Here is a 26,507-nt window from a genome sequence, read left to right on the forward strand (position 1 = left end):
CTAAAATGTATAAAGATTCGTGAACAAAAGATCGAGTTGCTGATGAAATCCCAATGAAAGGGACAATCTTCCTAAAATACCTATTTGAATAATTTTATTTTCTGGACAAGATAAAAACCAATAATCAAAAGACTTTCTTTCGTATCTTTCCTTCGCGAATTATCCATCTACCATCTACTTCATACCATTCATCAATAATCTGTGTTTGCAATAAAAATGTGTTTCGAACGATGGCACCGATTATTATTTTTTTCGGCGATTATGAAAAGTAGGTCGGAAAATTTGCGCGAGTATCGCACAAATGTATTAGCCGACAAGCCGGTCGGTCGGTAAGAAGAAGGAGAAAGTAGAGGGGGAAAAAGGTTGAAAAAAAAGAAAAAGTAGTACATACTACGTCCGCTTGCTCGTTCGCTAGCTCATCCTGTAGCTCGTAACTCGTCCACAGCCCCTCGAGAACGATTTATAAGGCAGACGTTTCGGCGGCTCGAGTTCGCCTCACTGTTTTGCTCTTCTTCCCCCTTTAGCTACTTTTTTGCGACTTTGAACCTCTTTCTCTCTCTCTCTCTATCTCTATCTATTTGGGAGGAATCTCAACCCTCTTTTACTTTCATCCAAGAAACTCGAATTTCTCTATTTTTCGTTAAGAAAAAGGCAATGCCTTGTATCATTTCGAAGACGAATTTTCCCAAATCTTCTCGGACGTTTCTCCATTTCTTCCTCATACTGGCGAAGAGCATAAAAGAGCGAATCGAAGCAAGAGAAAGGGAGAGGAGTGGGGGGGGGGAAAGAAAGGGAAAAAGAGGCAACTATTATTCGCCTTACTTCGTTACTTCCATTTATATTATTTCTCTTCGCGTCAGCCATTTCCGACCATTACTGTTAGTGTCTCCGCAGGTTTTACTCCTATAAGCATTGCTTTGCAGTTTTCTACTCACATAAGGACAACTTCCGTCTCAAGTTTCTTATTTTCTTTATTTATATTCTTTGTTTCCCTTCCTTCCTTAAGTTTTCTCTACTTAATATACAAAACTTCAGATTACATCTAACGGTATTATTCCGTATTATTACCGAATATCCGCGATCGTTAGATATTCTTTATATTCATTTTTGTTCGAAGTATTAGACACACGTCGATATATATTTATTTGCAATAAGACGGGAATTATGCGTCAATTTGTGTGTCTTACCGTTTCCGCCGCGAATTCCCACCGAACGTATTCATTTATGAGAGGAAGTGTATAGTACTAGCTCGTATTCAAAGATGGTGCCACTAGTACGAGTTACGTTATAACGGTTACGTTCATGCGAAAATCATTGCATTCGTGTACACAAATATATATATATAACATATGCGGATACATACTAACGAGAATATTATTATATTACATTTTTATATGCGATCGTATAATACATGGGGTTTACTTTTTGTAATTGTTTCATCGAAGAAAAATTGTTATCAACGAAAAGGAGAGTTTCTTCGTAACGCTGTGACCCAATCCGAGAAAAATAGAAAAATTCGCGGTATTATTTATAATTTGTATACGTCCGACGCCATATATTCGTTATGTTATACGATAATAAATATTAGAAAATACATTACAGTAGGAGTTTAATATCGAGGCTTTAATGACGCAGCGCAAAAGCTGTTTCTCGATACGGCATCTCTCTTACCTTTTTAATGGTTCTTCGCACGTGATTTGGCCTTTAATGAAACGAGGACAGTGATAGACATACGGACAGTCCTGATTAATGATATTTCTCTGTGGTTACCACGCTTGCTGTTTGTAGTAGACACACTAACTACCACTATTACAAGCAGTACTCTTGCAAGCAACCCTTCTTCGAAACGAGAGAAAGTCATTAGGTCGTCGATAGACGAAGGTCTTAAGAAGAACTTCCCTTTAAGGGATGAGCATCATTAACTACGTAATCCGTCGTGTTCATGAGAAACCTTCGGGGAGTCATAAACTTTTAACCGAGGAGTTAGTTTGTTTATCGAAAGCGCATTATGCACACCGTGCTGCGGCAAATTTACGGATACGAGTTAAACACTTTCGATTGCGATAAATGCGAAATGTTATTATTCGTGTATTTTATACGAGTAACGCGAACAATACCGAACGAAAAAGAACAAAATAGATGTACCTCGATGAATAAGCAAATATAATTTCGAGGAAAATTCATTAATTTTATCGAACGGTATGATAATATAATTTAAAGGACGTAGCGCGATGGTGGATTTTATTTCGCAACCGAGACATCAATAATGTGATTCTTTGCAAATGTTTTTCATTCAACAGAGCTTATATCTAGGAAGTTATATTGATTTTGGATGATGTGCTGGATATATACTCCGGGAAATGCCTTTCAGTGAAGCGTGTAGCTTTCGGAATAATTGATTGATGATTAGATGAAGTTGTGGATTCTCGTGACTCACGTGAAGGCGTATATTCAGTGCAATAATTCTCTCAATGCGTTCCACTAAGAAGTGTATTCTATCTAATTTTCTACCACCTTGTTAACACTGGAGTTAATACAAATTCTAAGCATACGATATCTAAGAAATTTACAAATATTTTTATATAACATTATTTTATATTCCGTTTATATTCGTGTCTTAGAAACTGCAATTAAGTCGTCGTTCGCGTCCGGTATACGTCCTACATATTTTTGTTATAATAAATGACTCTTTGTGCAGTACTAATTTTGAAATATCACGTTTGTTAATTGCAGTCATCGCGTTATCGTGGGGAATGTATTAAAAAAGGAAAACTCATTAAAACGTTTTTACGTTAAAGTTTCGTAACAAATTAACTCGTCTTATGCATTAGAGAAAAACCTATTCACGTGACGAGTCAATTCTTCATTCACGGTTAACGGATTTAACGTAACGTATTGTTATTTTTATCTCATTTTTATTCTTCACGATGATTTTATCATCAAATTTTTCTATGCAACGAAAAGGTACATTATTCGTTATTTTGAAATTAATTAAAAATTGGATACATTCAAGTTTCATATTTTAATCATCATTAATTTACCATTATCTGAAAATTAGCTAATAAAAGAAATCTCCGAAGCAGGTAAAAATATCTCTTTTTGAAAATGCAACATGGTCGCAGTGTCGACTGTATGAACGGATCCTTGAGGTGTCTTTGCGGTGTATTGTAAGCACTTGTAATCTACTTCTCGGTCTTTTGTTACGGACAGCGGTAAACGTCTTCTTCTCGAAACGTTAACGGGATTAGTGTTCCGTTGGAAAGTGAGAGGTACATTCACGACACGTAAAGTCTAGTCCGAATAAGGATGATAGTGGGTATTACATAGGATCGGTTCTAATGGTGTGGGCTAATTGATACGCTCGCTGAAAACGCAAGTCACAAAGTCAAACGTGCTTTACCGAACGATCTTGAAAATCCCTTTGATCTAGGCGAGTTTCTCGTGAACGAGCCTAAACCACCCCGCCCCCCCCTTTTTCCTTTCCTTTCCTTTCCCTCGGAATCGTCTAAAGACGAGAAAGGATGGAAGAAAAGCAAGCTCGCCGGGGTGGTCCCCCCCTACCCCTCGTTTCCTCTCATCTTCCTCTCTACCTTCTCTTCTTCCTCTTTTAACTCTTCTCTCTATCTCAGCAGGAGGAAGCGTGCGCGCGGTCTTCTTTATGTTTAGAGAGACATCCTTCTGTCACTCTCAGATAACGATTCACTTCTCCAAAGCTTCGGAGTTTGTTTTAAAGTTTTGTCGAAAGGCAACGTGGCAAGTGACATTCTTACGATGAGCAAACGCGAAGATTACGAATACCGATGGGGTAGAAAAACGAAGATGGAAAGATCGAAGAGTATAGGACGCTGAGTTGTTCAATATATTTTCAAACGACGTTTTATAAATAATAATATTATTATTAACATTGCAATACTATTGTTTTCGTAAAACAAATATGTGTGTGCGCATGTTTTTTTTTAGTTGATTCGAAATATAAAGAACGAAAAGAAATAATAAGTTGGTTCGAGGATTTGTCTATAAGTCGAGAAACAACGCATTTCTCTTGCTATTTTCGCCTTCCGTGCGCGATATTGCATTAGCAGACCTCATACCGAAGAGGCTTTTACTCTTCCTCGTTGGCCTTGCACCTCGTCGCACCTCCTCGCACCGACCGCGCCCATCATACCCGCGAACGCCGTTCAAACACCTGCGAGTGTTTGCTTAGGACGCCGGAGCAAGCGCTCTAATTGACTGGTTTCAACTTATTAGTGTGTCTGCAGCGCATTTTAAAACTGGATTAAACCATACGCGTCAGATCCACGTTTCTAATTCGAGAGGCACCCTACGCGAGAAAAGTAATCTTATTGTCGAATTTATCTTCGTCTTCGTCGTGATGATTCTCGAAAGGTAGATTCTATTCGGTACGGCGAAGGTAGTTTAACTCGGTGTTGTAATTAAAATAACTTTGTCAAATTCTTCAAATATTTGCACAGGGAAGAACATTTTCTAATACCTATACGTGGGAGGTAGCCCTTAAACGAAGCACGAATTTCAACGGAACGATCGTAACTCATATTTCCTTTCTTCTTCCTGTCTGCCGCAGCTTTTTTTTTTTCTCTCTCTTTTTTATTCTTTTTTTTTCGGCTAAGCACGTTACTTACTTTCTATAAACCACGTACGTACGAATCCTTCATTGAGTGCGAAATGCCGCCAGGTAGAAGGGTTTCTGTGTGCACACACGAAGGCCGAATCGAGACTCTCAATCAGACGTTGAGTCGAAACGCGCGCGTTGCGCCAATGAAATCCATCAATCAATTCAATTAACTAATTGCCCCTGATCCCCCGATGCTTTGCTCAAACGGTTCTCCTCTTCCCGTACTTTCCTTTCCTTTCCTTTCCTCGTGTCTATCGGGTTCACGATTTGGCAGAATGACGCGACGAAACTTGCGCCCAACGAACCGATTCCGTTCCCCCCTACCCCCTCCTCTCCCCCTACTACTACTACCACCTCTCGCAAATTCTCGTGCTATCATTTTTCGCGCGTAGTTCCTACGGTTAACGGCTTCGTCGATTTTCCAAACAGCGAATCGAATCGTTGTAAAACAACGACGAGAAAAAAAGCATCGCATTGAAAATCTGATTTTGTTCGATTCTTCAACGCGCGCTCGCTAGGCGAGGATTATAAAAACAATTGAAATTTATTTGAAATTCTTAACAAAGGATATTACAATTCGGTTGCGAGAATTCTCAAAATCGTGAGCAGTCATTATCCCAAGGGATTTATTCAACAACCATGAGACTTTTGCCGAGGTATATAAATTTCTCTGGCTATACATGAAATACGACCTTTGCTTTAGAAACGCGCCGCGCAACCTGTGTCAACCTTTTCGAATGGAAGTAACACGCTCGTTTTATAACGAATGAAAAACTAACGTTTGCTCGAATCGTACGTCCTCGTATTGTTTCTTCATCGCGTGGGAGTACGGCTTTCTCGTCTGTTAATATAATTTTCAACTATTGGAATTTTAAATGAAATATATATCATTCAAATTAAAATCTAGAAAATCATATTGGGAGAGAAATAATGAATAAAATATAAGAAAAACTGTGCGCGCGGGATGACATTTTCTATAAAAGTAATAAAAGCTTTATCGGATAGCCTTTGATACGTCTGATAGAATCGGCCGAACGTTCAGGGTGGTGGTGGTGTAACGAGCGAACGAGAATCGTGATTACGTCGATAAAAATTTCATCGACATTCTTATTGTCTATTTACAGACGACGACGATGACATAATTGATACTTTCGTTTTATATACTTTTAGTTGTTGAATTAAATCCAAAAATCGGTTATATTGGGGATACGAGATTTTTTTAAGACCATCCGATCGTGATTCTCATTAGCCAACATAAACGAGAAGATAACGGTTAAAATCTAATTGTAAAAATAGTTCCAGCTGCTTTTTTTTTGGTGCTAAAGTTTGTAATAAACAAACGTAAGATGATATGAAATTTTCTTCGGCGCACCTTACCGATGCGAGCAATTATCTGTGTGCGCGTTCTAAATATAGAAGAGGATGCACTCATACGAACTATGCAAATGCAATAATCGCGTAATTTGTCGTAAGCTTAAGCAAAGGATACGTTAATCGGGACAACTTATCATAGTTTCGGTTAGATGGTTCGTCTAGAACGTGTAATCGTTCTGAGCCACCGAGAAGTCTCTGAACGGTGATTGACAGGTCCCCAATGGTCCATCGGGAACGTCATAAGCAGTAGACGAGCGTGACTGCGACGCATTCGGATCTGGGGATTCCTTGCCACCGCAAATGTCGATGATGACGATGACGACAACGAGGAGAAGGCGTCGAATTATCATCTGATTTCTGCGAATACCGATTCTACCTATTCGATCATTACGGATAAATCTTCTTCGTAGAAGAAGATGGCAAGTTACGTTAACGTTAGCGCAAATATCGATGCATTTAACTCATTTCTCTCGATCAATTACTCTTCAACAGTATATATATATATTCTTTCTATACGATAAATTTCAAAATGCAAATAATAATCCATTATAGTAGCAAGCACAGGTAAATTATTCCATCGTATGCATTATCAACGAATTATTCGTTGATTCAATTTTGTTGTTTCGAGTGCATAGAGGTACCGTTCATCGAGATAAAGCAAACGATCGTATCTAATGAAAGATATTGAAAAAGGGGTATAGTAATAGGATTTTTCCAATGTCTATCAATACTTCAATCGATTGACCTATATTATCATTCATCTGCTTATATGCTTGTTTAACGAATTAACGCTCGGTTTCGTTTCGTTTCATTTCTATTAAGTACAAATTCTATTAACGATTTATAAAAAGGGGGAGGGAAAAATATAAAAAAAAAAAAAAGAAAAAGAAGGATAGTGTTTGATCGAAGAGAAATGATTAACCACATTTGATAAAAAGACCACGTATAGTATGCGATCTGGCATAGCGTTAGAGCTGGCATCGGCTCCTTTCAGTAGTGCAGGCGAGTAGGTGGTCGGCCTTTTTCCTGTCGAGCTGACCGCGTCGGATGGCAGCAGCAAAGCGGCAGCGGCAGCGTAGCAGTGGCAGCAGCAGCAGCAGCAGCAGCGGCAGCGCAGCAGCGGCAGCGGCAACGGCAACGGTGGCCCTCTTGGTTTCGAAAGCGCAAGCGCAAGCTTCTCCTCTCCCGTCCCTCCAGCACCGGCGACGACCCGATTGCGTCCCGCTGCCGCCGCACCACCACTACGTTCACGGCGGCCCCCTCCCGACCCGAAGCCCCTTCCCCCAGCTTCCCCCCGTCCCGCCCCGCCCCGCCCCGCGCCGAGAGCGCAGTGTCGCGTCGAACCTCTCGCAGAGCGCGTCGCACGTCCGAGTACCGGCCGCCGCCCGTCATCAGTAGTTGCCGTACCGCGCAGCCACGTAACCTCTCACCTTCTCCTTAGTTTTTAGTAGTCAGTAGTAGGGGAGAGTGTGGCGAGAGAGAGAGAGAGAGAGAGAGAGAAGAGAGAGAGAGAGAGAGAGAGCGAGAGCGACCGACCGAGAGAAAGAAAGAAAGAAAGAGAGAGAGAAAGAAAGGGAATACGCGCGCGAGAGAAAGTGAAAGAACGTGTGAAACTGAGAGAAGACACCGAGAAGAAGAGAAAAATAAGAAAAGAAGTAGTCAAATAAAGAAGAAGACATCTAAGCTGCTGCTGCTGCTGCTTGTTTCTCTTCGTCGTGAACCGTCCTCTTCGTAGCTGCCGTCTCGTTATCATCGTCGTCGTCGTCGTCGTCAACGTCGTCGTCGTCGTCGTCGCCGTCGTCGTCGTCGTCGTCGTCGTCGTCGTCGCGCTCGTCGTCGTTTTCGTCTTCTTCCCTCTACGTTCCTACGTCCTACGTCGTGGTCGTGGTGTCGTCGTCGTCCTCGTCCTCGTCCTCGTCGTGGTCGTCGTCGGTCGCCGTCGTCCTCGTCGTCGTCGACCGGCTTGGCGCGAGCACTCCGGAATAGTCTATCACATCTTAGACGAGTACGAGACGTACGTGCAATTTTAGTTCGCCGTACGTTTCGTTATCGTGTTGTCATCTTAGTTGTCATCCTGGTTGTGTGTTGCTGATACTCCGCAATAATAATACTACGAGGAAATACGTCGCGTGTAGAGGAACGCGACGAGACGTCGTAATACGGGGGATACAAGACGTGCTGCCGTGTAGTTGTATTTTATCTCTCTCCTTCTTTCGCAATTGCACGATTAAGTGTTACTACTACTACTACTACTACTTGTTAATCAACGACGTGGAGAGTAACAGAAGCAGAAGACACTCTCTCGTCGTCGTCGTCGTCGTCGAAGACGTTGTTCTTCGAAAGGGAAAAGAAGGAGGATTCAGTTTGTCACCGTCGGCCAACGCAACGTGCACGACGAGGGGAAGATCATCGTCGTCATCGTCGTCTCGTGATCATCGTCGTCATCGTCGTCGTCGTCGTCGTCGTTGCGAACGAACGAACGAAAAAGAAGAAGAAGAGGAAGAAGAAGAGAAACAACAAAAACAACAACATCAACATCAACGACAACAAAACAACATAATACAAGAGAAGAAGAAGAACGACGACGACGACGTCGTCGTTGTCCTGCCGTCGCACGAGGACGAATCGAGCAGAAATTTAGTTTCGGGAATAGCGGCTTTCTCCTCCCTGTTAGTAGCAGCCGTGCTTTATTCAATTTAACCCGTGATACTCCGGGGAAAAGGCGAGAGCGTTGCGACGACAACGAGCCGTGCGCCGCGCGCCATTATGGAATCTCAGAATCAGGAGATCGTGGCGAGCGGCTCGCCCGCCGAGGTGCCCAACGATCCAGGGTACATATCTTCATGCTTACGCCAAAATCGATCGTCCACCTACATCCACCAGCAATGTTTTTAATAGCATCGACTACGACTACGGCTTCCGTAGATTCTTCTTGTGATCGTAAAGAAAAAAAAAAGAAAGAAAGAAAGAAAAAAAGAAAAATACGCGACGATAATCTCCTCGAATGTGTTTTATATAATATTTATATATCGCGCGAGTGCTTCTTCTAGAGATAATAATCGCATATATATCGTCTTAATCCTTTCTTTCTATGATTTGCCCGCCGTTCCGGATTATAATCGTGCGCATCGTGGCCTTTTACTTGCTGTTATTTCTATTTATTTTCATGCTTTTTGTTTATACATTTGTATATCATATGTGTTTAAATATATATATGCATTTATATATATATATAAACACATGTATATATGTTGATGTTGCTGTTTGTTATTATTATTATTATTGTTGTTGTTGTTGTTGTTGTTGTTGTTGTTATTGTTGTTGTTGTCGTGGTCGTGGTCGTCGTCGTCGTCGTCATCGCTGTTGTCATTCGGTGGAGCAAACGCGCGCGTGGTGTTTGTTTGCCGGGCGCGTGAATATGCGTGTCACGGTATAGTGTGCTCTCTGTCCTCGTACCAGTGGCGCCTTCTTTTAAGCGCGTTTGGCATCCTCCTATCCCCTTACCTCTCGCCAGAGACATCCCCTTTGGTCCGCGTGAAACGCGCGAGAGGGAGCGAAAGAAGGGTAAATGAATGGGACGATCCGAGAGAAACTCCAAAGAGGAGAATGGTTTGCCGCCAAGCAAAGGATACTCTTTCCTTCCTTCCTTCCTTCCTTCCTCCCTTCTTTCTTTCTTGATTTATTTATTTATTTATTTATTTATTTATTTATTTTCACCCCTTTTTCAATTCAGCTGCACTTACGTTGAATATTTTCTCGTCGAATAATAAATTAATCGGACAGCCCCCTGTTCGTGTTAATTAAGAAAACAAAAATTGCATCTAAACAAGAATCGTTCTATGCTGTCATTGTCGTGGTCGTGGTCGTGATCGTTGCAGAGTTTACGAAGTTATTACGTTGCGTTCCAATTCTTCAGGTCGAATTACGTGTGGGTTGCTGACCACATGATCCACAAAGAAAAACGCTAGTAGTTCATGTCATTCCTTATCGTATTTCAAACGCGTCGATGAAAATAGCACGCGAAATAATCTGGTATTTTCATTTCGATCGTAACTTAATCGTTAAACTTCAACCGAACAAAACAACGACGAAAGAAAAAAAGAAAGAAATGATCGATTTAACGGGATCTATATAAAGAGGGGTTGATCGGGGCAAGAGGGTGGGGGTGGTGGGGGAAATTGAAAAGAGATTTGTTCGCGTGTTAATCTCCTTGAAAATGGGCATACGTTTACCGGATTACCACGTAAAAGTATTACGAACGGAGACGACGCCTAGAAGCGCTTTAGAAGGAACGGAGGAGAGAGAGTGTGGAGAGGAGCAGAGAAAACGGGAGGGAGAGAGGAGAAGGATAGACGGAAAAGCAAGCGCGTGGGTGGGAGAGTTCACAACGAGGCTGTCGTGCCTCAGAAAATCGATGTTCGAACGCGCTACCACGTGATTACGACCATTATGCGAGAGAGCGTTATCTTCGTTAGCATCTACGCGACTAACGCGAGATTTTACGTATATTAATTATGATAACGAGACTCTCTCCGGGAGATGATTAGCGTCCGGTCAAAATTCTTCATAAATGGGAGGGAAAAACGTGAAGATATATTTTTTGTTTGTTTTCCTCCGCGCTCACTTGTTACCTCGCGTTCATTGGCTCATTTTCTACGCTAATGACGCTTATAATAAGTACTTATTAGATTATCATTATGGATGATTTAAGATTACACGTGCTTGGGAATCGTTAGGAAAGATATATTCGAGTGGAGGAAGGATGTTAACGGAGGAAGCTCCTAGGATAATTACCGGTTTCGATGTATTTTCATTACTCCGTTTGAGTGGTATTAAAATCGGTTTTTATCTTCGTTAAATATAAATGTCGTTTTACGATCTTGCGTATTATTACGCGCACGTTTTTTCGTAGTCGTCGTCGTCCTTGTTTTTCTCTCTTCGTCTCCTTTCTTCTTCGTGGTGAATTATAATCGTGGTCGTTAAATCGGCGGCCACGGATGATCTTGTTCGCGCGTACTTATCGATCTATTTAGTCACGACGAGAGTGTTTAATTCACGAACAGCTTTCCATGCTTTTATCCGAAATGCTCTCGTTTCGATCAAGCTTAATGGACGATAGGATGCCTTATCGCATTGGCGGCAAACTACGGTTGAACGATCGAATTTAAATTTCCCGCGGTTTTTAAATATTTTTCCCCTGCGTGCTCGGGTAGACTTCGATGTGCCCGCGACGACCAGGGGGGGGGGATATCGGGGGATATGGGGGTAGCCGCGAGTTCAAGAAGAAATCGCTATTGTTTGTGATGGAAATTATCTTCCGAAATTAAAATTGCATTCCTCAAGATTGGCCCACCGTATCGAGATCGAGCAGAGTTCTAGAAAAAGAAAAGAAAAAAAAATAAAGAAAATAAAATAAAATAAAGAAAAGAAAAATTGCCCAAAAGAGAGAGAAAGAAAGAAAGAAAGAAAGAAAATGTAAAAGCAAAAAATATATCGTTCGTGAGTTTTTTGGTTGTTGGTTGATGTGTGGTGACACCTGCCGTCGAGAAACGGAGACTGCGCAGAGGGTTAAGAGATACCGGAAGTTACCCTCTGCTGGCAGTTACCCCGTCTTCTCTTTCTTCGCCTTCGTCTCTCAACATTGAAGCTTGGCTGATGGCGATGCTGATGGAATCATCTTTTTTTTCTAGGAAAATGTTCATCGGTGGTCTATCATGGCAGACCAGTCCAGGTGAGCATTGTTTTCTTTTTTCACGCTAATTTATTAACCACCACACGTGTTATATTAATTAATCAATGTGCATTTAGATTTGAATTAACGCGCAAATTTTAAATATATATATGTTATACATTTAGCTCAATTCAACACAATTGTTCGTATTATTCTTAAATTAATATTTATCAATCGCGATACAATATGACGTTATTAAATAAGGCATAGAATATCTCGACAGGAATCTTCTAAGAAGTATCGTATAAAACAAGATTAACGAGGATAATCGATACGTACACCGTATTATAAGCGTGACCGTGTGCGTATATCGGGTGATTAAGAAAAATTACTGGATGACACGAGATGGACTCGAATAACTCTGTTAGTCGAGCGTACCTATGTATTGGCGAATCAAACATCCATTATCTGTCACGACAAAAAAAAAGGCGCCTTTTTCTCGCTCTATCTTGTACTTCTTTATAAACAATGTCGATTATACTCGCGTATGTCGGCTAGCGATCGTGTCAAACCATCCGACTGCTAAAATAATAATTATTTGTTAATGTGTGATGAAAGATACGAGGAAAAATGGTCGATATCGTCAAGCGTAAAAGTAAATATTATTTATAACAATTCTAATCGTTATATACTGTTAAAAAAAAAAAAAAAAACTCCTCTTCAGATTAGGATATCTCAATTTATTCGCGCTTACGTTAATCGTACCCATTCATTGATTTTCATATGCATATATATGCGTCATTCGAATGATTTCATAGTTTATTTCGACCTATATTTCGTTATCATATTCATAACTTTCTAACGATTATTATCGTTCATTTTTGTCGTTAACACAAATAAGTGAAGAGAACTGAGACGATCTAAAAACAAAATGAAAGAGAAAGAGAAAGAAATATTTTTGCTTGCATCGTTATTTTCTCGGTGCGAGTCTCTCTCTCTCTCTCTCTCTCTCTCTCTTTCTTATGGTATATAATTAGGTCGGATACGCTTCAATTCCTCTAAGCACTTTAATGATCATTTTATCCTTGTAAAAATATCAAATATTTTCTTTGAATGGTGTGTGTCTACTTACTCTTATATATTTCCCATATAATACACTTTCGATCGATTATGCACTTATCGTCAAGCAGTTTTTCTGATAAGAAGAAAATATTTTCAGAAAGTATAGAATTAGTCGAAGCGTATTATTTCTCTCTCTCTCTCTCTCTCTCTTTCTCTTTTTCTTATAAAGAAGAATAAAAGAGAAACAAAGGTGAAGTAGGACTCATTAGCGTTATTTGTCGTCGTTATGTAAGCCGTAACTCTACCTTGCTTTCGTCTTGTTCTCTTGCTTTACAGGACCTCTTCTTGTCTTCTTCTTCTTCTTCTTCTTCTTCTTCTTCTTATTTTCTGTCTCTCTTTTTCCCTCGATAGTCTTTTTCCGCGAGTTAAGACGATGGTAAGCGATAAAGAAAAGAAAGAAAAAAAATAGAAAATAAAAACGCAGGCAGGAAGAGCTCGGTTTCTTTTGCTTTTCACGGCTTGTCCAGGTTCTTATTGAGATTGGTAAGCAAAGAGGAAGGAGAAGATGGAAAGTACGCGAACGGATGAGAGGAAGAAACCTTGAAGGGCTCGGAAAGAAGATCGTTTCGTTCGTTCGTTCGTTTCTTTCGTTTCTTCCTTCCTTCCTTCCTTGCTCGTCGTTTCGTACTAGTTCTGTTCGATGACCGTGTGATTTAAATCTGCCGAGCGATTCTTCAGTTTGCATCGGCGATCACAGAGTCGCATTATTCAAGCCTCTTATCTACGAAATTTGCGGCATCCGTGTACAAGTTGTTACATCAATTTTCTCTTCCGTTTTTTCTTCATTTTATTTTTCTTTTTTTCTTTTTTTTTCTTATTTTGTAACTCTTTCGTCTCTGCTATAAGAATCACTCCAAATTTAGCATTTGTACAAATATTTATTATCGCTGCTTTTTAATCTTTAGGAATGTTTTTTCAGTTATTCAACGTGCATACTTATTCATACCGTGATCGGTTTAAAAAAAAATATATATCTTCGTGTAGAGTGAGATTTTAGTCAATTGGATCATGAATAATATATTCACTTTTATTTTTTAGAAATGAATAATGTACATTTTATGGGTTTTTTTTTTAGGAAAAAGTGAAAGATTGCTTCCCAATTTTGATAGGCATGATTTCAGTTAAATTACGTATCATTATTTAAATCGACAAATAAGAAATATTAGTGATAAGCATTAACTTTAATACTACACACAAATTCACTTTCAATTAAATTGGGTACACCAAATGTGACAAAATGAAAATGTTATCTTTCGGTTCTGTTAATGTTCTCGTTCGAATCCAAAGAATGCTACGCATGAAACAGTAGTTTCTTGTGTATACCGGAAACACGGCTTAACGCATCTTAGCGTTTCAATCTTTTAGAACAATGACCCGATACTTGAAACGTTCTACAGGCAAATTGTTAAAACACTCGGAACATTGTGATGCGAGATACGCGATGAGTGAGTTCATTTACATTTAGTCTTTATTAATTGCAATGTTGTGTTTGGTATTACATATCAATAAAAATATACTTCCTTGTGTGTATGTATGTTATTATTGCATAGAGAAAAAAAAAACGTTGGAGAGAATCTAACGAAAGATATTTTCCATTCTTTTTTCTCCCATTGTTATTTAATCGTATAATATTCTTCCGTACGGCTAATTAATTTCAAAACGCAATCTAACAAAGAGAAACAAATACGACGTATGAACATTTTTTCGTCGTTTTTCTTCTTCAAGTTTGAACGTTTCCCTTGATTATTTGCAAACGCGATCTAAACCCGGGTTAGAAATGAAATTCTCGTTGCGACGTTTCATGGCGAACAGTTTTACACTTGGCGAAGCGTGTTAGTTACCCAACGCGTTTTCTATACCATTCGTTCATTTTATAATTCATTTTCTAAGCAATTTCGGTAGGTCGAACAAGCCTCGAATATATTCTTCCTGTTTATTTCTTTAATAGTCAAATTATAGACATCGATTTTTGCAAAAACCGATCGAAGCAAGATATACTGGATAAATCGGATAAATCTCAAAAGATCCAAGAATACACGTTCGCATAATTATATCCTAATAAATCCTAAATTCGATGTATTTTTTCGTCAACATTTTTTCTCTAACGTTTCAATGTTGCCTCGCGTATTTATCTTATCTACGTTTAAGACTTACATTAGTCCTTAATCATATTTCAAATAAAACGTTTCATTCTCAATGCTTAGTTGGTATTTTCAAATGTGATCGTATGGTTTGTTTGGATAAAGTAAAATGGCAGTAATTAGAAAGATCAAGAGAAGAAACAAAGAGAGAGAGAGAGAGAGAGAAAGAGTTGCATTTTTCTGACTTTGTCAACGTAAGCAACGTTAACGTTGTCGTCGTCGTCGTGGTGTCTGATGCAATCGAGCGCAACAGACGTTCCTCCTCGAGTCTCTCGCTATTTTTAAACATAATTGCACCCGGCCGTTTTAATGGGCAAGCCGACATATAGTCGGAGATGGTACGAGAGTGAGATAAAAAAAAAGGAAGGAAGGAAGGAAGGGAAAAAAGAAAGAAGAGCAGAAAAAAACTGCAAAAATTTGTCAACGAGTAGTCTCTTTTGGGATGCGACTGTTAACTAGCTATTTTGATGGATTTCAATTTTACTTAATTGTATACGTCAAATTCTTGGGGTGGGGGAGGTACAGGGTTGATCGTGAAAAATCTTCACTTTTCAAAAATTGTATACATCAAAAAGAAATATTTAATTGGTTTCATTTAATCCAATAATATGCGTTTACTTATCAAATAGGATCGTATATCTACGGAAGGTATAACCCTTAAGTACACACCTCTTCATTAAAAAACCAAAGCGGAACTAAATTGCGCGTTTATCGCGGTAAGTCATCGTAATTCTCATTAAACGTCCATTAACATTTCATTTCTGTTTCGTCGGAGTAAAATTCTTTTTCCCTCGTCGCGCGTTTCATACCAAACGCATAAAGACACTTTTGAGAGCCTATTTGTCTTTTAATTTGTTATCTAATTCGTGCTATTTAAGAATTAGTCAATGTACACGGATTTAAAAGCGTCCTCGAACGAACGAACGGGATCAGCTCGATTAAATGAAATTTTTATTAGTCAGAGATAAAAGAAGAAGAGTATTAGTATTTATTTGAAAGTAAATCGTCGAAGAAGATTGAGATAAAAGAGAAATAAGGAAAGAAGGTGCAAGATCGGTCAACTGACCGAGAATTAATCGACCTATACTTGGTGCTTCTCTTCTTTCCCTTGCTCTCTGTTACTCTCTTCGTACCACACGTTTCCTCGTTTCTCTTAGCGCTATGAAAAGGGGACTTTAATTACGCAAGTAGGTCGAAAGGGACGCCTAATTTATTTGCAGCGACATAGGTGACTGCCTGCGGCTCCCTCTGCGACCACCAGCTTGTTAGTGCAACGATATTTGTTAACATAAAACAGGGTGAACGACTCTTTTGTTACCTGTGTTCATTCCGCCTCCATAAGCACGTCTCTCATGCCACGCGTTCTATTCTGCAACCTTTCTTTTACTCATTCTCTCTCTCTCTCCCTCTCCCTCTCCTACTCCTTCCCCCACTCCCTCTCCTCCCTGCGCAGAATTAATTATTATAATTGTCTTTTGAATGTACGCGAAACTTATGCCCGGATTATTTCATTTCAAAGTGTTTAGAAGTTGCTCCGTGACTCATCCGTTTTTTCAATTTACTATTTCCCTCCTTCCCTCTTTACTAAATCTTTTCAAACATTATTTATTTCGAAACGTTTTAACTCGAAAAGGCAAACTATTGAGAGTGGTTTTTTTTTCCATTGCGTCACGCGTGCCGACATCAATGCTACAATTTACCGTTTCAATACACATATTATTTTCCACGTATGAACGTAACCCGCATTTCCGGTTGATTTTTATCACGGGGAGGCGGGAGGAGGGGTCCGAATCGAGGCAACGCTAAATTTTACTTGCTTCGACAAATTTCTTCTTTTATTTTGAACCCTCTCTCGATTTACTCCTGTTAGTTATGAACGGATAAACGCGAATGTGACGCTCCTGTCATCGAAAACATTATTTACAGGTGAACGAAATTCACGATTTAAATACTTGTTTTGATAAATGTTTTCTCTTTTTTTTTTTTCTTTATAGAAAACATCACACACACACACACACATATTGCATCGATTTAAACGCATAGATACGAGACGAATGTTTAACATTTTGCTTTTGATCTCGCGTTCTTGTGATTTATCTTTGGGTTTTCGTTTATTACTCACACGCTGATTATACATTACTCGCGTATGATATATTTTCGTAGCGATACCGTACGTCGTGTTCATTAATAAAAAAAGAAAAAAGAGAGAAAGCACGCGTGTGATATTGAATAAGTGTGTATATTGTATACAGTAGCACTCTTTCGCATGACCGACCAACGGTTCTTATCTTCAGACATCTTTCTTTGCCGGCTCGTAGATCTCGAACAAGACCCGTCTTGTCTCTCGATGATACATATATCTAAAACGTATACAGTGTGTGTCACAAAACTCTACGGAAGATAAACTTCGTCAAGTAAATTCCACCTATGAAACGTTTATTTGTCGAATCAATTATATATACTAACAAAACTAGAGAAATTTTGATAAATTAACGTAACTTGTGTGTCATATCATTTATCGTTCGAAAGTTATACGACATTTTGTTATTCAACGATGTTACGTGTCATCGCATTATTTTGCGATTTCATTATTAACGCATTACAATTAATTAACAGGTTTATTAATTAACGCATTATTTGTATTATTAAAGAAATTTATTTTGAAACCGAACAATCAAGTGTTTTGATACTTCGGTTCAGTAGTTTATGGTTTTTGAACGGTTCATATGTAAAGAAGAAAATAGATCTTATTAATATGGGGTCCGAAGATGTTTCATCTTCGAATTATGAGACTTTCAAATGGGATATTAGTGTATTTCAATTATGTTTAGTTGCTTGAATTACGTATGATACATGGCTCGGAGAGAATTTCTCCATCTCTTATCTAAATGTAAACCTCAACTCGTTTCGAATTGAGTTATTATCGTTGGAGAAACTTATGGTTATGGAGTCAGTGCTTGAAAAGTCTTATAAATCAGAAATGAAACATTTTTGTTGTCGTTGTTGAACCATGTATGTTGATGTAACCTATTTTTTTTTTCTTCTATACGTAGGAGAAATCTATTCCTGAAAGTTTTGTCGCGTATTTTTATTTCACCCCGTATATACGACCTACCTACTACAACCTAACACTCATTATCGTTGGTTTTCTTATGCCCATTTTGCTAGATCGTTGTTACATTATATATATATATAGATATTTATAGATTTTACTTGCTTCTTTTTGACCTTTTCTTTCTTCAAAACATTTTTGTTACTTATAGAAATAAGGCAAAAAAATCTCGTAAAAGATCAGAAATAATCTCCCTTGGTTGTCCAAAGTTCATTTTTTCTTTCTTCCTTTCTTTATTTTTTTCCTTTTTGTATATATTATAAGAAAGGTTACTTAAATATATCTGGAACATACTCGCGTTACGTTATTTTACGTATAGAAAATAAAAATTTCAAAAGAAAACGAAATTATTGATCGCGCGTAATATTTCTTTCATACCTCTTACGACGAGTAGTTTGAAAAATATCGGAAGAAAATTATTGTCGAGAGAGTTATATTGAAAAAAAAAAAGAAGAGAAAATAAAAAAAAAGGTATTGAAAAATTTTACATAAATTATAGAAGATTTCAAAAAACATTCGAGAGAAAATCAATTTGCGTTCGATGCTGTTCAATTCTTTTTTTCTTTTCTTTATTAAAATCCGTTTTAATTTATCTCGATTTACGTTGGTTCATTATCTTCGATTTGTAACAGCCTCGATGTGTTCTTTGCGCACGTGTACGGCGCAGTGCGCGGGAATGGGACACTTTTCTATGGAAAATCTACGATATGCGATAGAGAGAAACTGGAACGGGCCACGAGTTTGACCTAAGCGATCGATGATAACGATTCGGAGCGAGTTTATGTGGGTATAAGTCAAGCTACGAACTTCTCGGAGATACAATTTTCGATCGAATTGAGAAAAGAAAGGGAAAAAAAGAAATACTTTTTACATACACATATATACTTCAACGGATTTCATCGGCCATTTTTATTTATTTTATTCGAGGAGGAAAAAATGGAAGTAAATTATGGAAACATTATATACATTTATATTTGTTCTCAGATTCGATGAAAACGTTCCAACTGTAGTGTTTATTTATTTAATAAAAACGAACGATAAAATCTATTACATTTTTTTTTTTTTCTATAAAACGCAATTTACAAATTTTATACGAGATTTTCTTCGTTTTCGCTTATAAATACATTTTTACAATAACTCGAAGATCATCGACGATAGTAAAAAAAAGTTTAATTGGAGAAACGTTCATTATCGTTGTTTGATGTCGTCGTTTACGATTAAAAAAGAAATTGACAAAAAATGTGTTGAGAGAGTATATCGGATAAACGAAAAAACTTTCGCGTAAGGTTTTTCGTAATTTAACAACAGTAGTAAACTTGTTTTATTCTCTCGCACGATACAAATTTGTATGCAAATATACGAAGAATATACGAATATGCATCGGTCAAATCTCGGTGCAACTTTAACTCGATAGACGTATACTTTTGTATTACGATTTTCATGTAAATTTCAAATTTGTCGGTTAAATCAAGTATATAATCAAGAACATGATTATTTTTGTAATTTAAAAATTGATTATAAAAATTACAGAAACACGTGTAATATGTGTGTATATGGTATTTCGTGAATATACTTTTATTTATGTATATATATTATATTATATTTATTATTATTATATTATATTTCGTGTTATACTTTTATTTATGTATTATTTACTATTTTCTTTTTTCTTTTTACATTTATCTACTTACTGTGCGTTACTACTAATATAATGATAAGTTTAATAATAATTACATAATTTTAATTTTTGTTTTGTTTTATCTATACATTATATTGTACTTTACTGTAATTAATGGCCTTTAGGGAGCCTAGGCTCTAGGATCAATAAAATATTATTAAATAAATAAAATAAAATAAATATGCGATAACAAAACGTAACCGCATAGAAATGGTTTAAACAAATTCTTTTTTTTTTTTTTTTTTTTTCCGACGATGCAAGAGGAGACAATTCACTAATAAAGCAGAGATTGAAGCGGAAGGTTATAGATGGTCTACTTCGAATACACGATGTTTTATAAAAGTAGAATTCACTGCGACTCGCTCTGGGAGGAAAAAAAAGAGTTATAGATTGTGAAAGTTTTTAATGAATATGTAACATATTTTTTGTACAAACATTTCCACACGCGTTTTCTTATTTACTTTTATTTTATCATGCGCTTTTTTTTTTTCTCTCGCCAACGTTTCTTTATTCGTTATTTTCATTTCTGTTCTTAGTTATTGTCATAGCTCTTGCATACACATGTGCAACGGTGTATTACTCCGTTATTGTTTGTTTTTTTTGCGATAAATATCAATGATGACAGCCACTTTTCTTTTAATTATTTTAAATATTCGACAAAATTAAGCGATAAACGTATAGAAAATATCACATTGATCCAAGCCTTTTTAGTCAAATATATTTTATAATTCGTTATTTCTTAATTATAATATATTCACTTTATAATGTGCAATTACATTAAACGGAATCAATATAAATTACGTTTGTTAGAAGCATTTCAAAAACTTCATTATTGTATAAAAGTTTCCAACTCGCGCGTTAAATGATTACAATTATTCGATTTAATAAGCAATCGTAATTCGATACGTATATTATTTCCTTCGAAATGGAAAATGAAAAAAAAAAAAAATATTATAACGATGTTTGATAATGCTAATAACAACAATAACAATAATAATAATAACAAAAAAATGTCTATAGAAATAAAGAGACACAGAGTAATGTTTCTTTTTACGCGAACAGTGGGAAATGTGTTAACGAACGGGGTTTTCTCGTCTTGCCGGTTGCACGTTGCACGGATCGTTTGAATTTGCGATCGGATAAAAGAGTGTTGGGAGAAATAGAAAGAGAAAATAGAAAAACTGTGTGTGGAGTGGTGGGGGAGGGGGGGGTTTAAAAAAAATATCCAAAAAAGTATAACGCAGGTTCGCCGCGTGCAATGCCGGGAAACGTGTATAGGTGTGTGTATCCACGAGGATTTCCTGCATCGAAGCTCTATAGTTCGCGACAGTAACAATGTGCCATCCTCTTTCTCTCTCTTTCATTCTCTCTTTTTCTCTCTCTCTCTCTCTCTCTACGCTCGAATTCATTCAACATTTCCAATTAAGGGGGTTAGTCCACTTTGCGTTGGCAGTGAGGTGTGACTATGCGCTGCGGATGTGACGTTCTCGCACGTTCTAGAACTTCAGTCGACTGAAACGCTTATTATCAAATGGTTAATACTACCATTCGTTCGTTCAAAATCTAGTTGTTGCATATTATTATCCAACTTCTTTTTTTTTTATTATACATTTTATTTATTAATACGTAGGAATCGATCGGGAGAATGATAAAAGTAAGAAAAAGAGAAAAGAACATTTCTATGGGGGATCTCGTTTATAACATTTCCATCTTTTCATCGAAAATCAAAAAGGAATTTATCTAAATTATTATCGATAGGGGTACATTCGTTTTATTCTCATTTTTTCATTTTTATTTATTCGATATATAATATACCTAAGTTCTTCCACGTTTTGCTTCTTTATTATTTTCTTCGATCGTTATCTTGTTTCGACTATTTTTTTGTTCTCTTCCAAACATAGGAGGAACTATTTTCTACATATCGATTGATATTTTATTATTATTACTAATGTCGTAGAAATTATTCGTAGTTTTTTCGTAATTGTTAATATATTTTCTATCCACGGATATACATTTTTTTAGTAGTGATATCATAGAAAAATTTCTCGTCTCTTTTTTTTCGTATTCTTTATCTTATTTCTTCGATAAGTTTATTTCAATAGCAATTATTCTGACATGAACTCTCATTAAAAAATAAATATATGTATATATGTGCAGGTTAAGTGCATTTTCTATCGAGATAGGACGAGGATAATCCCTACCAATGTCATGAGTGACGAGATACGAATGAACCATAGGGCCTATCGTCAACATTGATTCTAATGTAGATAGTCACGGTTAACAACACGCTAACAATAAGTCGTTTCAGATGATCGCGATAAGATTGAAAATATCGGGGATGGCTAAAAAACGCTAGTACGAGTACGAGTACTTCGAGAAAATTGATTTCAATGAAATAGAACAAAATGCAACGAGAGAAACTTGTTAACGAACTAATTGTTCTAATATTTATTCTTAGATGCTAGCGTAAAATAATTTTCAAATAATATTAAATATATTCTTTGTATAATAATATATAATATTAAATATATTTTTTTCGTACACAAAAAGTATACCTTATTACAATTCGAGAAAGTTTGAAACGATAAACGAGAGACGATAAGTTAATGACATAAACGTTCTTCATTCTATTCCACGTTAGATAAAAAGGAAAATATATTCCGTCGGTATTTTTTTTTTCACGTGCTCGAACGTGGATAATAAATTTTCAAACTACGGTATAGGAATCGGCGTAAAAATAAAGCCGTTGAATAAACTGTATCGCTCAATGTATTCCGATCGAGAATACTCTTTATATTTATCATTCTTTCAATAACTCTGTATCAATTTCGATTAATTCAACAAATTGATCCTACTCGACTTAACACGTACATACAAAATCTGAAAAATGATTTCAATTGTAAAAATAAATGTTTAATGGGATATACGTTAACGCAATTTATCGAGTATATGCGTCACTTACGACGATTTAAGTTTTAAACAGCTCGCATGTATTAATGGGACGAGGAAGAGGAAAAAATAAGTAGGTTAGAGGGTATTTCCGTAAGTATACAGACTAAACAAGAGAAAAAAAGAAACAACATAACGGAGAAACACCTGAGAACGGACAAGCCACCAAGCGAGTATATGTATGCGTGTATATATGTGTGTGTGTGTGCTAGCTTATATCGAACCAGTTAACCGAACAATAGTTACTTCTTAATGGACTCGCCGTGTTTGTCTATTACCTGTTTTGCTTCGTGCTTTCATTTCCATAGAATACACACACACACACATATATACACGTATAAACCTTTTATACGTGACATCATTGGCACGTGGCTATAACCACCCATGAGCCTTTCCAGGGCAACTATAGCCACAAAAGGCCACTTTACCCCCTGCAACACTACTCGGATCTATGGTAATAATACAAAGAATACACCACACATCTGCCTAGCTTATTTTTTTTTTTCTTTTCTTTTTCTACGTAGAGAATACCACCACCATCGTACTAACTTTCAAATTGGGATGAACAGAAATCTGGGTTAAAAGTGATAGAAAGAACGACGGTATCGTTGTTACGATATCGTTTCACGTTAGTTTATATCTCAATAAGTATAAAAATCAATCGAGAATGGGTTAAGATAAAAGAAATAGAAAGTAAGTGTGTAGAAAGTTAAAAGGAGGAATAGAAAGAAAAAAAAAAAAGAAAAACGGATAAAGGAAGATGGTATTATGCACAGAGTATATACTTGAAAGTGCAACGAATTCGTGTCGGTGAAACCAACAGCGAACAATTATGTAAGCTCTTTTTCGAGTAGTTGATATATGTACATCAAAGTTTTGTAGGATGAGCGTCAAGTAAATAAACATGTAATGGTTTAAAGTATAAAAGAGAGTGCGAGAGAGAGAGAGAGAGTGCGTAAAAGATAGGAAGTACGTTAAATTACTTATTCCATTCTTACAGTTGTATTATCTATCTTTCTTTGTAAAGAGAAAAAGAGAAATAAGATAGAGGAAAATGTAGAATTTCTTTGAAGTTGTAGAATGTAAGGAATCACTTATCTTTTACAAAGAAGAATTTACTGAAGAGAGTGTGAGAGAGAGAGATAAGGTGACGGAAAAGTAGAGAAACGAAATGCGCCTATCAATCGTAATCACGCTTCGCGGAGGATGAACGCGTCTTTCGTTATCGGTGCTCTTGCCAAGTTTAAAACGAAGCGACACCATCGACTTATCTCCGGAAGATGTGTCTGCTCGGTCTTACCTAGGTTCGTCGAACCCTATTTTTTTTTCCTTTTTTTCTTTTCTCATCAATAGTGCCATACTCGAATGTGTACGAATGATCGATAATATCAAAGATATCGTTTCCTTTATTCGAACGCATAGACAAATTTTCGAAGGAAATCTAATAAATTGTGCACCATAGACACACTGTGATAATAAATTTATCTAGGGTTATATATTACGATGATACAATCACGATGATTCTACGAATCTATTTATTCTATTCTAGGATCATATTAAGGAAATAATCAATGTTAGTTCTACGTATCCTGTTTGAGATGCATTTTTAATGCAAAGTTTTCTTACTATTTATTTTGAAATTGTTCTTTTTTTCTGTTTTATTTTATTATTCGATACAAATTAGTTGTTCTCGTTGATAATCAATTTGAATTTTAAAGTAATAACGAAATGCACAAAAGAATGTAATTATTTTTATTGAATAATAACATTTGTAAATGCAGTAGAAATATACGGAATGCAATTTAGACGGATAAAAAGTGTCGCGTTGTAGTTGCTTTGAAAAAAAAAAGAATAAAAAGAAAAAAAAAGAAAAAAAGAATATTTAAAAGTTGCTTAAAAGAGACGCGCGTTTTATACAGTCAAATAAATCTTTTGAACGATAAAGATAAAAAATGAAGGAAAGAGACAAAGGAGAATAGAGAGACGAGGGGGGGGTGAGGAGGGATTTGTTCGAAAAGTGTGGGTACCTCGAGTGACGACGACGACGACGACGACGACGCGTTTCCTATTCGATATCTTCGATTTTGTGACGTTGCCGACACTTCGCCATCCATCTCTTCTGTGTCTATAAGACCTGATAATGCAGCCTAGTTTGCGTCGACGAAGTGGAAGAAATCGTTACTGCTGTCTCTAGACGACGTTATGTTGTAACATTCATATCTAAAGCTTTGCTACGATATTTTTCTAATACATTTAAAAAATTCTCGACCGATACGCCGGTCATCTCAGTGACGTTATTTATTACCTCCTATGATAAACGCTCTTGAAAAAAAAATATGAGAAAGTTAAACGTTAAAAGTTAACGTTAAACCTTGTCCCGACACTTCACATATATCTATTAAATTAAAAAAAAAACACATATACACGTATCTTAATGTAGAATGAGATTTTAATCAATAGTCTTAAGAAAATATTTTATTTTATTTAGACACGAATAATGTATGTTTTTTATACGGTTCTTTTTTTTTTTTATACAAAATTATCGTTATTGGGTTTAACGTTAATTTAAAGATTAAAGATTCTTATCTTAAGTAACATTGATTTACGATTGAAATGAAACATTTATCGATTAATCTTAATGTTAATCGTTTATATGATATAAGCGTGATGTATTATTTATTCCTATTTAAAGCTATACAATACTATATCAGATTTTGACACGCATAATATTTCTCTGAAGGTAGTACGATCGAATAAATGAACGAATGAATGAATTAATGAATGAAGACGTATTTGATAGTTAAGAACGTTAATGCGAATAATTGTGTATAGTGTGGGTGAAATTATTAAAAAGAATTAAATTATACTATTCATTTAAAAAAGATATCCTATTGACCTCGTACCACGAACGAGATACAAAACTCTTGCGATCCGGTTTCCGTGTGACACACGAAAAAAGAAATATAAGAGAGTAAGAAGAGATAAAACGCAGAAAGTCGCTCGATATCGACGTTAAGACCGGAACACTCAGCGACCGTACAGAATTTGACCGCCCACTTGTTGAATAATCTGCTTAGTTTGGCAGCTGAGATCTTGAGTGCGAGAAAAGAGAAAGAAAGAAAGAAAGGAAGAAAGAGAAAGAGACAGAGAGAGAGAGAATGAGATTGAGATTGAACGAGATCTGAAGAAACAGCCACGTGAAAGAAAGAGAAATAGATCGATGAAAATATAAAGAGAGAGAGAGAGAAAGAGAGGAAAAAGATGGGGGAAAGAAATAGAAATACAATAACTACTGACTGAAATACAAAAATACCGGTATCCTATTTTTAGTTGTTCTTTTTAAGGTATACGGTTTTTATCTTTTTTCTTTTTCCTTTTTTTGACGATCGTTTATTTTACGCCAAAAATTTATTCCTCTCTCCTTCTCGGTTTTTTTTCTTCTTTTTTTTTTTTTTTAGTTTTCTCGATTTTCCGTAAGCCTATTCCAAGGCGCGTTCATATAAATTTTGCTTAGACGGATTTCAAAAGCGTTTCAAAAATAGATACTGCCCACGCTGTCAGGCGTAACTTTGCGAAAGCGTTTCTGATGAATCCCGCCATCCGCACGAGACCGCAGCCGGGAAGCCGTTTTGCATGCGTGTACCTCGGAATTTCGTTCGCGGTTAAGTTTTATACTTTCAAAGCACACGTAACGATGGTACTACTCTAGGTGTTCCATCTCCTATATTCCTTTTTATTCTTCACGATTTTTTCACGGTTAAATATTTCGATATGTTATGCGTTGAAAGTTTCTTATTCGACGTATCATGTAATAGTTGAGTTAAATT

General features: G+C 36.8%; 1 protein-coding gene across 5 annotated transcripts in view; it reads left to right on the forward strand.

Moving 5' to 3' along the window:
- Window positions 1-7,305: 7,305 nt before the first annotated feature.
- LOC122515355 (RNA-binding protein Musashi homolog Rbp6) overlaps window positions 7,306-26,507 on the forward strand; it is a 557,776-nt gene continuing 538,574 nt past the window's right edge. For all 5 annotated transcript variants that reach the window (XM_043632682.1, XM_043632674.1, XM_043632690.1 and 2 more), the window contains exons 1-2: window positions 7,306-8,838; window positions 11,698-11,738. In XM_043632682.1, the coding sequence (XP_043488617.1) occupies window positions 8,774-8,838; window positions 11,698-11,738 (106 nt within the window). In that variant the 5' untranslated portion in view covers window positions 7,306-8,773. The remainder of the gene's footprint in view (window positions 8,839-11,697; window positions 11,739-26,507) is intronic.

The sequence above is a fragment of the Polistes fuscatus genome, unplaced genomic scaffold (assembly GCF_010416935.1).
Source record: "Polistes fuscatus isolate 324 unplaced genomic scaffold, CU_Pfus_HIC Scaffold1, whole genome shotgun sequence".
NCBI lineage: Eukaryota > Metazoa > Arthropoda > Insecta > Hymenoptera > Vespidae > Polistes > Polistes fuscatus.